Source organism: Boleophthalmus pectinirostris, unplaced genomic scaffold (genome assembly GCF_026225935.1).
Source record: "Boleophthalmus pectinirostris isolate CB_2022bp ecotype Guang Dong unplaced genomic scaffold, ASM2622593v1 HiC_scaffold_1, whole genome shotgun sequence".
Taxonomy (NCBI): Eukaryota; Metazoa; Chordata; class Actinopteri; order Gobiiformes; family Gobiidae; genus Boleophthalmus; species Boleophthalmus pectinirostris.
In genome coordinates this window covers 21039530-21052825 of record NW_026570970.1, presented here as the reverse complement: position 1 = coordinate 21052825, position 13296 = coordinate 21039530, and the positions used below count along the sequence as shown (strand labels likewise).

At 37.1% G+C, this 13296-nt stretch overlaps 1 protein-coding gene across 1 annotated transcript in view; it reads left to right on the top strand.

Moving 5' to 3' along the window:
* Positions 1 to 5179: 5179 nt before the first annotated feature.
* Positions 5180 to 13296, top strand: part of mao (monoamine oxidase) — a 29232-nt gene continuing 21115 nt past the window's right edge. The window contains exon 1 of the mRNA XM_020936203.2: positions 5180 to 5234. Coding sequence (XP_020791862.1) covers positions 5180 to 5234 — 55 coding nt within the window. The remainder of the gene's footprint in view (positions 5235 to 13296) is intronic.

Sequence of the window (13296 nt, the reverse complement as noted above, 5' to 3'; positions counted from 1 at the left end):
GAAAAAAAGATAAAAGGTAACTGTTAACTTGAAAACTACCACTTCATGACATCACAAGGTGAAACAGAGCATTTTGAACTTTGGAGTTGTAAACAAATTAATAATAAAGATTCCTCAAACATGTGTGAATGGAACAAAACACAACTCCAGGTCTGTTTTGGATGAGGTAACAGCATTGTAAAATGACTTAAAGCTCATACAAGTGAATTTTGTGTAATATAGGATCTTTAACCCATGTTTAGGATAGTTGCACCATCATATAGTTTGTCTGCCTTTCACTGTGGACTCTTTGAAACTCTGAAGTGAAATGTGTAGCTTAAAATGACAGTTAAACATTTGGTATGGCAGGTAATGTGACAGTAATGTATTTACATGAGCCAGGCCTTTCTTTGATGCAGCTATTTCACTGTCATTGCACATGTATGTTAAACTATGGCTGTTTTCTTTGTTGAGCAGTAAATCAGCTCCTTGCCGTCTTTCAGGTTTCTAAGAGGTCTTGCGTATTCACATGCACACTTCTGTACACATGTTTTACCTTCTGATGTGCCCTGCTGTTCCTGTAGACATTTCAATCCATAGTGCACCTGACAGCACGCCCGCCCGCCTCACATGTGATCCTAATAAAGTACTTTAAGCTTCACGTCGCAAGATTAATCTGCCTTTTTTAGCTGTCTCCTCTCACTGTGAAGCTCCTTTATCAGCACACAAGCTCTCAGTTGTGGCAGGCTTTTGGTGACATGAAGCAAAGGGTGTAGTCATTATGGAAACTACTATGACATAAGAGTGGCATAATGGGTGTCATATTGATGTTTACTGACCATAAATGCATGTCAAATTAAAGAACATAACCTATATCAAATATGCTTTTCCAGGTGTTAGACATACGGGTGCATATGTTCCTTTTATGGCTTTATCCTGCCGACATCACACGTTCATTCTTCATCTTTCCTAATCATAACCATGCAAGCGTTTCATAAAGTTCTTGCTAAAGGAGGGGTTTTTATTGGCTCACACTATAGGTGCAGTCTTGTTAAAGAGGAATTCACATCTGTGTGTTAAGCACTGCATTAAGATGCCAGACGTGAGAAGAACAACAGGCGTGTGGCTGCAGATTCAATAGCTCCATACAAAGGGTCTATATTCAGCAGCACTGAGCAGCACAGAAGGGACATTAACACAGTGAATAACTGACCAGGGCTCAAGGATTTACACAAACATGACAAAAGCACTATTTTCTTGACTAAAGAAAATCACCAAATGCAATTTCAGGCGTTGCACAGCCAACTGTAAAAGACTATAATGCATTGTTTTATTCCAATAATAAAAGTCACCAATCTGTAACAATAACATCAATAGCATGGCCTTGTTTTTAGAATGCAAACATTCAGAACCAACGTAGTCTTGCAAGAGTGGCCCTCACAGAGACAGGAAAGACAGACAGAATTGTTTTTAGGCTGTTGCTGCCACCTACTGGCAAATGTGGCCTCTCACGGTGTGATTTGCAAGTGTGTATAAATGCAATAATGCTTATAAATGCAATGTAAAGTAAAGCACAAGGAAGAATATCCTAGGAGCAGTTGTGCAGAACAGACCCATAAAATAAAACACTCATAAAAAGTAATGTTTTGAATCTAAACCTGTGATTTTTTTAAACTATAAAACCACTAATATCACTGGCTAATGAATAATACATTACATTAATGGTGAACTATGTAAGCTTTTAGGGGAGAATTTGCAGCCTCATCTCCATGGACTAGTACTCTTCTCACACTAACTGGCCTGCGACAACCAAAGATATTCATCTTTCTGAGTGCCATCTGATCAGGGCAAAACTCAGTCATACCAAATGATGACCAAATGACCAAAGAAGAATAAAATATGAATATGATTTAAAAATAACTAAAATAAAACTGGACATTGCAGAGTCACAATCCACCAGAAGGTGCCTGTGTACCACGAGTGGTACTTGAACCACACATTGAGAACCACTGAGTGTAACGTGTGTTTACATTCATACAGTGAGGAGTTTGCATGTTAATAGTGGCTCACAGCGTGGATTAGCCCATAAAGGCAGATTAGGATTAAAGATGATGAACATGCTTTTGTTTACCAAGCACTGGGGCAGCTCACTGGACTACATGTGTAGCACTTACCTCCTCCTTTCACCAGGGGGATGCCCAAAGACAATGGTCTGCTCTCTACAATAAACAGAAAGACTTGTTATGAACAAGTCAAAGTCCTGACATTTTATTGCTTTATGACACTAATTTCCACCATTCTACACGAACTGTGTAATGTTAACTATTAACAGTATTTAATAAGCGCTAGACTCTGGGGGGATAAATGATAAAATGATAAGAAGATTTAAACAAAGAGCTTTGTTTAACAGAGCTCTAATAACAAGTAACATGTAGTTAACATTCAAACAGAAGTCCCACTGTCTACTATAGAATATATAGAATACATCTCTCCGTTTCCAGATGCACAGGCCTGGAAGAGTCTATTATACAAAACAAATTAGTGTTTTGCCAGTCAAAGGTTTGGACACACCCTCTCATTCAATTTCTTTTTTAAAGCTACTTTTTACATTTCATATACACATACAGAAGACATCAAGAATATGAAGCAAGGTATATTGAATTATGTAAAACAAAAACAAATGTGAATAAATCATTTTTCGACAACTCAAAGGGTTGCTACTTTGAGATTTTGAATATAAAATATATATATATTTTTAAATAGTATAAACTATGTAGTTACTTAACTTCGCTTCCATCAATCTGCCCCAGAGCAGTTGTGGCTACAATAGTAGTTTGCCACCACCAAGTGTGGAGTGAATGAATAATGCTCTGTAAAGAGTCTTTGAGTGTTTCTTTGCTACATAAAGCCATGTAGCTTTCTTCATAGGCTATATTTGATGTCTTTTGTGGTAGAGCATTTTTGTTGACCAAAAGGATGTTGCAATATCATATCTAGGCCTATTTAGAGAGTGTGTTGTTGGCTGAAGAGTCTTTGTCACAGCACACCAAACCTACGCACTTGACATTTTCATGTCTAGATATGAAAAAACAACAACTTTGAATTCCAGATAGAATAGTAATTATTTTCTTTGCCTGTAATAAACATGTTTTAAATAGTCATAGTGGTGTCTTTATTATGGATACATGGTGTAGCTGCTAGGGGAGGGAGACATGTCATTGCTTGGCCTGGAATGCTCCACACTTTAGATTTTGTTGTCCCCAAGGAGACAGTCTTTTCCACAAACACACTGCTCATCTGGCAAATACACAGACAACAACAACAGAGCATATTACAGTACACTCAGTGAGGCCTGTTGTTCAAAAATGTAATGGCTCCGACCAGAGGGCAGAGGGGTGAGGTGTTCCTGTAGTGGGAACCTCTTTGGAGCAGTTTACTCAGAAGCCACAGGTTTTAGTATTTTTACAGCTCTGCTCTCAGTAAAAAAGTGAAAATGTAATCAATAATCACTGTTCAATGCGTAACATAACATAACATTCAAAGTAAGTACAGTGTGTACAAATGTCAGGTTAGATCTGTGCAAAGGTGACCCCACTGTAAATAGGTTTTTAATGCCATAGAAGTAAGACAATGACATACTGTGGAATAATACCTCTATAGAGACAAGCGGTGTGTAGTGAACCCTCCACCCTTTAAAGGTGCACTGTGTAGCTTTTCTGTTTGAAGGTCTGCCACCTGCTTGTCTCCATGGAGATATATGTTGCCTTGATTATACCACAGTATAGAAAGAAACTTGGTAATCATAATGGAGACAGGTCAGTTTTAAGGTATTTTTGAGATATAAAACACCTGTAATTGAACAAATAGCAAGATATCCTTAATGCCCTACTGTAGAACATTACAGGCAAAGAAATAATATCTCCACAGAGACAAGCAGGTAGCAGATTCTCCACCATAGAAGTTACACAGTGCACAATTAAAAGAAATATTAAAAACAACCCTAATATGGTCCCAGAACCCAATGAAATGTCTTTCTTTTGAAGCCTGTGGATTAATCTTTGAGGTTTACCATTGTCAGGGAATTCTACCCAAAAGACATCAAAAATACATTAAATAAAGACACACCAGAAAGAGACGGTTAAAATTTATACTTACGCAAGGAGAGTCGTGAACACTGTCTGTCAGCTCCCTGACCTACTCTGCTCAACAACTCTCCAAGTCACACTTTTATTGAAAATCATTTCACAGATAAGCATACTTGATGAACATCACAATACATACATTTCACATGTTATCTTATAACTAACAATCGTCAACTGAACCACCCTCCCATTTCACTCTTGATTACACATCCCAAAGATAGACAATTGGTTCCCCAAGGCCTTCAGTTTTAACATAAGATGGGACAAACCCAGAATTGTTGGCGCTCATAGTAGATTAGCTTAATCTGTCAATTGACATGTCATTCATATCTGATGCCGTTTTCATGTCACGTACATCCTGAACCAAAACAGACCCAAAGCAATGTTGATTACACCATGATTAATATTTAAATGTTTCACCCTTTAAATGATTAATACTTTAATGAAAGAATTACATATAGAAACAGTAACACTTTAATGAGACTTTAATCAAAGAAATACATTTATATCATAGAATTCTCTAACAACCACCATACCTTTACCACAGACAAGCCTACAGGTGCAACAAGGTTCTCAAAGTATAGCTTATATAAAATGATGTTGTCATCAATTTAGATTCTAGATTTAAATTCTTCTAAATGCCTATCACAGAACACTTTAACACTTTTAGACCGAAAATGTTACTTTTCACATGGGAAGAGGCACATCCAACAGCATGCTGGACAAAAACGTGGAGTTTGTAGTACACTAACCATAGGACATGTGCAGCAGGTCACAGGCACTACACATTAGTCTAATTATTTGTTTTAATTCTGTACAAACCTTAAACGCATCGTTACGATATATTAATAATTAGCCTGTAAATGCTACTCACGGTGAGCGTGTGGGTTAAATTGGGTAACGTGTGAGGCAGAGGCGCTTTCTCCAGTGGGCGGGGCCTGGGGAGTAGGCTGGTCGGCGCTTTTAATACAGATGCGCTGTCCGCTCGCCCTGCGCTCATCAGCGGGCGGTGGACACAGCCAAGCCGGGGGAAGATCACACCGAGCAAGAGGACAACCATGACTGCACCCAACAGCACCTACGATGTGATAGTGGTCGGCGGAGGCATATCAGGTAAACGACATAGCTTATTGGATAAAACTTTACTTTTTCAGTGGTCATGAGTTGTTCTGGAGGGAGAAATAGAGCAGATGCGCTGAGATGCATCGTTTACTTCTGTCGCTGGGCGCCTTGTTGTGTAAGGTGTTTTGACAGCAAGCCAAAAGCACCAAAGATGTGTAGCGCATTTACTTTGCCAATGAAGTGCACAATCTTCTGCATTTCAGACGGTTCCTTTCTGTATGCACCGTCTCATCTGCTCGTGTCTTCCGTGAGCCTGCTGATCTCCCTGGTCCTGTCGCTGCAGCAGCTTCTGTTTAGTGGCCGCTAATAACTCAGTTTGTAGGATATTACATAACACAGGACGGGCTCTCTCCTATTTGCCTACTAATCTTACGCGCTGCTCCGTAACTTTCGTCTAAGTGGTTTCCTTTCCCCCGTCTTTAGACTGATCCAGAGAGATGCCTTTCATGTGGACAGATGTGTTTATACCTGTGGGTGGCGTTATTATTTTGAAGGGCAGAGCAGCCCTTTATTTACACAACTTTATGCTCATTTTGATTGGCACCTTTGCAGGAGCCTGTGTTGTAACATTTGTTGCATTGAAAACTGATAATAATGTCATAGCTTGTGTTTTATTTATTGAATGAAATTCAATGCACACAAAACATTTAGGAAGCAAAGTTAAATGTCTAGTCTTGTCACTTCAGCTATCTACTCTGCACTACTCACAACTATAGGCCTATACAGGTTTTTACAGGTTCTTTTAGCCTGCATACTAACAAAGCAGAATTCCGAACATAATCTGCGCTTTCTCACTTACATTTTGCTAAAGGGGAACTCATATATAACCCCTTGCAATTGTCTTTTTTCAGTATGAAGCTGATTGACTTATGTCCAGACTGATCAAGAGTTTGACTTTTCGTATGCCCTGATTTAGGTGTTTCAGTTTGAATTGAAACCAGAGGGTCATAAAGAAAGGAAAAACTAATAAATTCAAACTGTTATAGTACCTCTGTAGGCCATGTACCTTTGAACTTGCTGCAACATGTAATTACCCAGTGTGGTTTATCAGTGGCCTCTACTGGCTTTAAGGGCAGATTGTCTATTAGGCCTATAGCTAATATCCAATCAGAAAGCAGAGAAGAGCATGTGCGCTGATAAAATACTGTAGTTGTTATGCAGCTCTGTGTCAGGTCTTCAATTTCACAATAAAGCAACCAACAGTGTTGAAGTATAACAATATAGCCACTTGATTTCAACAAAAAATGTAAATATGCCTTTTTTCATGAGGGCCTGAATCAGTAAAACTAGTCTTGATCTGGTTTAATCCATTATGAACTTATCTATGCATTGTTAATTTTGACATATCACGGTTATTTAGACTTAGACTTTTTTGATCCACAAAGGAAATTATTTGGACACTGTAGCTCGCACATCACAATGTATTATAATAAAGAGAAAAAATATATTTATATGATAATTATAAATTCTAAATATGTACCAAAATTATCAAGAGATTGGTGTCAAATAAGGTATAATTATCTAAATGTATATGCACAAGTAAAATTAAAGTATAATAGAACTAAGTAAATAATACAAAAGTAAGAAATATGTAATAAATATATCTCAGCAGTATACTATTTCAAATACAGTTGAATAGTCTACTTGGGGATAGGCTGCGTTTCCTCTCTGTTTTCTGTAAATGTAATTGTCATAACCGTGCCCACCCGCCAGCACCAGTCAGATGTGACCCAGGGGGGCAGCTGGGACTTTAAAGAAAACATTAAGTGATTGTGACAGGCTCCTATCAAAGCACAAAGTCGCACAAAGGCTGCAGAGCAAAGGGGGAGGTGTGGGGAGAACAAGGAACCAGTGTTTTGTGTAGGCGGATGTGAATGTGGGAAACCTGCAAAAAGAAGGAAGGAAGGAAGAAGATATGCATTTAACATAATGATATTTCTTGACTGGTGGATTAAGATGTTGATCTGGCATGATAACGACCTATTGTTTAGAATTATTTATTACTACAATGGTGTAAGTGTAATTATTTATCATAAGGGTGGGTGAACATGAATAATTAGCCCACAGGGAATGTTTAGTGATATCATGGCAATCTATCAAAATGTCCTCGAACTTGCTTGTCTTGGTTGAGGCTCAAGTACATTTAGAACTATTTAAAACTTTATTTGATATATTATTATATATATAATATTATAGTCAATAGAATGAAAATACTGCAACCATTTTATAATTTCATGAGTAATAAAATAATTAAAGTCATTTTGTAAGTAACAAGAATTAACTTTTGTCATTGTCATGTCATTTTTACATTTTTATCGTTCTCAATGAAGCAAATTCCACTTTCATTTGTGATCCTTTTTTTTTTTACACTTTGGTCTAATATGTGTGAATTGTCTATGCTGGATAATAGGGGTGTAACAACGTCCAAGTCTCACAATATGATATCATCAAGGTATGAACATCACGGTACGATATTTTTTGTGATATTGTGGGAAAGCTTAAGGATGTAACAATATCCAAACCTCTCGGGATAATATTTTCATGATATACATCTCACAGGACAATATTTATTGTGATATTTTGTGGAGGCTAAACAGCTAAAAAGTGTAAATATGCTACATTTTCCTCTTAAAATGCCTTGACAAGACTTAATCCAAAGAACTAAGACTTAAAAGTGCTGAGAACTGTTATTTCTTCATGTAGTCTACACTGAAATTGAGCAAAGGATCATGGTCTATGTAGTTCCCTCTGTCTTTTTTTAGCCTTTGCTGCACCATAACTCTTATTTTAAGCAAAGAGATTTGTAATTCAATATATTGTGATGGCCCACAATATTATTGAGAACGCTGACGATACAATCTCACAATATTTCAGTTATTGTTACATCCCTACTGAATAATTTTGCCTTGCTGTTTGACCAGTGATACGATCAGAATTTATTTGAGTTTATGTAACGTAAGATAAACAGTTTTACGTGTTTACATGTGATAGTATGCTCTCAGCCCCCTCTAGGCCACTGCCAAAAACAACTGTTGATTTTACTGACCACACAAAGACACTGGTTTCGTTTCCATTCTTCCTTACATATTGATAATCGTATTGTTTTATGTTTGCTTGTGGTATCAGAATCCCTTTGCCATCCTCTGGCTTGTTATGTCATGCTATCAGTGAGTGGACGTCAAGATAATTAGCAATGACATTGTTCTTCAGATGTCTCAGTCGCTATGGCAACACATCAATCCTGGAGCAGCACTTTCTGGTCCAGCTGAGCAAACTCCCAACTGTCACATTATAATCATTATGGACACCCGCTGTGTAATTTTCTCCGTTTGTCTCAAGTGTAGTATTTGTGCGTGAGGAAGACGGTAATCTCAGCTATGTTGGCTTATATGAGTGCGTTTTGAATTTCCTTCAGTATAAATAAAGTATCTATCTATTTGTATCTGTACAATAATGGCAAAACAGTAGACTAATTTCAGTTTTTTTCCTCAGATTGATTGATCACATTTCTCTTTTTGTTTTTAAAGGGAAAGTCCAGAATTTTAGACTTAGGACCTCATTTTCTAGTGAGCCAGAGTGTTAGAGACGTGTGGAGACACTTGGCCATAGTAAGCCTGCCACTAAAAACAGTCTTACCCACTCCACAAAACACCGAAAGCAAATCTATTATTATGCCAGACTGTCGATGTGAATGTCTGTGTCAATAGAATAATTTTACAAAAAAAAAAACACCTTGGATTTGAAGGATTTATGTCTGAGCAGCAGCCGCGAGTTGTACTCCCTGATAGAAAGCTTGGCAGTGGCGGACTGATATATGAGAAAATAGTCCGTCAACATGCAACAATTCATGTGATGCAAGTATGGTTTTATTTCAAACATTATTCTATCAACACAGACATTTACATTGATAGTCTAGTGTAATAATAGATTTGCTTCGGGTGTTTTGTGGAGTGGGTAAGACTGTTTTTAGTAGCAGGCTAACTTTGGCCAGTGACATGCACTAGCCTAACATCAGCGACCTCTGCAAATACAAGGACTGGATGGAATATTTTAAAAAGTGTCTCTAGACGTCTCTAACACTAGGAAATGAGGCCCTATGTCCAAAATTCTGGACTGTCCCTTTAATCATAATGTTCTTGAACAAGGAGACCAAATAAATGTCATCTTAAGCTTCATTGTGTAACTTGCCACAGAGTTCACTTTTTGAAGTTTATTTGTTATTAAATGAAATTGCAGGCAGTGATTTATCTTAAAATTAATCCTTAACTCTGGAGATCTGGTTTACCTTTTACCTTCTTATATCATCAAAAACGGTCCCTGGAGATGTTTGTGAAAAATAGACTTTATTATAAAGCTCTGTACGTATAACGTTTACTGATACTGATGTGAATGATGTTAAATGATGTGAAGTTGATAAAATAGCATAAAAGCAATGTGCTCTAACTAAATGTGTAGATGTTGTAGCCTACGTAACAGCATTGATTAAAATTTTGTTTGTGTTTTTATTTATTAATTTCTTTTCTACAATCAACATTTCTAAGCAGTCAATTAACGTTAAGCAAATGAACAGTGTTTAACAAAAAGCATTTTGAGATTGTTTCCCTTCAAATTGCCTAATTAATAGACAAAAATGCTAATCGGTAATACACAAATGTACACTTTTTGAATCATGAAACAGTGGTTGAATCATTAAAACAAAAAACAATATTGGTTTAAAAATACATTCATAGCTTAATTAGTGTTTTTATTATTGATTAGCTGCAGAAATCCACTTCTACCATCAGTCTTGAACATTGTAAATCTAACTTTTTCTTTTTCATCTAAACTTGATACTGTGTACATCCTGGTGCACAACAATAATCCACAAATGTCTGAAACTGCGATAAAATTTGTTAATTTTGTCAGAGGCGGCTAGTTTCTGTGGGAATTGTCCTGTGACCTCAGCTGCTCTGTCCAGATGGGACAGAGGTGTGTGCCGGTGTGGGACTGTGATGACAACTGCAGGGCTCAATGGTATCACTTATCTATCTTGTATTTTTTCAATTACACGTGTTGTTTTTATTGCTAAAAATACTGTAATGATCTGATATTTGTGTGTAGTTCAGAGTTGGCACCTTTTGTTTGTTTGTTTTTTGTAGGTCTAACTGTTAACGTGTTGTCAATGTAACTACTTTTGTATGTGACACCTGGTTGCTATGCCGACAAGTATGTGTTTCTGGTTCGTTAGGGGTCTGGCTCTGGTTCGTTCATTAGGGATCCGGCTCTGCTTTTGTATGCTTGTTTTGGCATGAGTTATGGCATTTGCAGGCCATTACCCATGCCCTTGTGTTTGGAAAGAACAAGAACTTTTTCTCACACCACTTTGAAAAACATGCAAGGTAATAGCATCTCCTCCATCTCTCTTGCTCCAGCACAATTTGCCACAAAATAATTCAAATTAAATAAACTAAAAAAAAAAAGTTTATTTAACATACACAGCAAAACAATCAATCACAATTTAATTCTGAAAAACTTAAAAAATCTTGAACACAGGCAAAAATATCCTGAGAATATACATGTCCCTTTTCTTTTCCATATTTGCCGTACAAACAAGGCTGACTAAAAAAGATTAAATGACCTCTAACCAAAGTCCACACATCACAGCTGACTAAATGACTGGGGAATCACATCAGATCCAATATTTCTCATAAAACAATGTTATCTTTTCATTTTTCCAGTCCAATATTGAACCTGGTTAAGTGTTAATAATACTGTCCGCTATGGCTTATCTGCGTCCAGGTAATAGTTTGTCAATATTTTTCTGGGTCTGTTGCCTCTAAACAGCCAATCAGTGTCTGGGAGCTGTGAAGAGGGGCAGTAAATGTGATTGTGGCGTATCTTATAAATGTCTCAGGCGGCGGATCAATATGGAGCAGCACACGACCTGATTGGAGTGGCCCGCTTGTCACTCAGGTACTATTGGATTTTTTGTTTGTGTTCTTTGGGAAACAGCCATTTTGTGGAGATGTCACTCACAGCACACACACTCACCACAGGATTCAAAGCAAATGAAATGTCATCACCAGTGTAGCAACAGGGCCGTCTCTGAAAAGGCAAATCTGTCGTATAGATAGAAGTACAGACATTGTGTATCAAATATATTTTCAGAATTCAGTCATATTTAATGTACACTACCAGTCAAAAGTTTGGACACCCCACATAATTGAGCCTGAGTTTGGCGGTGATTTCAATACAATATAAAGCCCTGAAGAAGATACTTGGTTGGTATTAATTTGATGATAATATAGAATTATAGAGTAAAAAAAAAGTTTAAAAAAATAAATAAATAAAAAATTCTACTAAATGTTTTTCGACAAAGCAAATGGTGGCTAAATTTAGCACATTGTTAATATTAATTTTAGGGTGCGTGCATGGCTTAAGAATAACAAGATTCGAAATATTTGTCTTGTCTACTTTGTCTTGTCTATGTTTTATCTCCATCTGTATCCAACAATAGGTAAGACGTGGTGCATTATCTTGACATGTTCCGACATAACCCCCATCTTTGACAAAAGAATCACAGTAATACATCATCACTTGCCTGATTTGTTCAGACATAGATTAATGATTGAACTATTTAAAAGAACTTTATCTGTCCACAAAGTGAATCTGGACCAGACAACTATAACACAGTTAATGCGGCACTGTTTATGGCTCTTTCAATAGATTAGATAGATCTTTTTTTTTATTTAGCTACAGATCATGCTAAATGACTGCTAAAATATCTGATATTGTATATACATTGTCTATTACATAATCTGTGGTTTTGCCAGGTCCACATACAAACTGTAATACTGTTATAATGTAAATGGTGTGCAGATGCTTCCCTGTAGTCCATACTGTTTACATGTTTTAGTGAAGTCTTGTTTGTTTATAGATAATGAATGTCAAATTAGCAGGCCATAAACAGAGCCCAGAGAGATTTAGCAGAAGCCTTGTTCACACAAATGCAGTTAGTTCTGCCAAACAGCTTTGCCTCGTCGTCAAGGTAACCCCCTGTCTCCACTAATTTTCTCACCCCAAGGATGAAACGAAGTGTGTCTTGTGATGTGGCCATTCAAGCATATGCTGTCAGCGCAAAAGTGGTGCACACTGCCATGCTGCATATTGAGTCCTTCATAAAACCTGCTACCAAACTACAACTGTCTCAAAATATCTCACTTTGACCAGCCATTTAGGTCATCTGCCCTCAGGAGCTGAGGAGGTGGGGGGCAGTCAGCAGAGGAAAAACAAGGGCTAAACGCATGACAACAAAAAAATGTTATTTGAATACAAGGACAGAGAGATATTTCATGCTTTAAGGCTTGTGAAAATGTTATTTTGACAGTGTTTTGATGTCTTTCTTTTTCTTTTTTTTCTTCTTTTTTTTTTTGATGTTTGATGTGATTTTGAAATTGTTTGGCCACAGCAGACTGCCCTTTTCTCAGTCACCGTAGAAGAACTTTCAAAGAGGGAAAATTAGAATACAGCTTTGACGGTGTAATGTCAATTATTACAGTGTAATATTAAGAATATGGTAATATTTTTCTTCTATCAATAGTGAAATCATGTAATTTCTTAAAGGTCCTATATTATGCTAAATTGACTCTTGTGAGCTTTTAGCCATGTTAAATTGTTGTTACCTCCTCAAAAATATATCCAGAGTTGTGTTTTGTTTTATTCACACGTGTGAGTAATCCTGCATTATTACTTTGTCTACATATCCAAAGCTCAAAATGTTCTGGCCCCCCTGAACCAGTAGCTTCACATTAACACCTTTTACCTTTACTCCAGGGCTGAAATTATCCAAATGATTCTAGTGAGGGTGTACAGAGTTTTAAAACAATGAAGCATTATAACACAGATCAGAAAATAATGTAATATGGGCCTTTTAATGTTAACAGCAGAGTTATAAAGTTCTTTCTTCACCTCATGTGACCTCGAGTTGCGTTGGTTTCACACATTGTCACCTTTGTACTCCATGGGCTGAAATACTGGCCACTGTCTCTTGTTCCAAGAAGAGCTCATTGTTTCC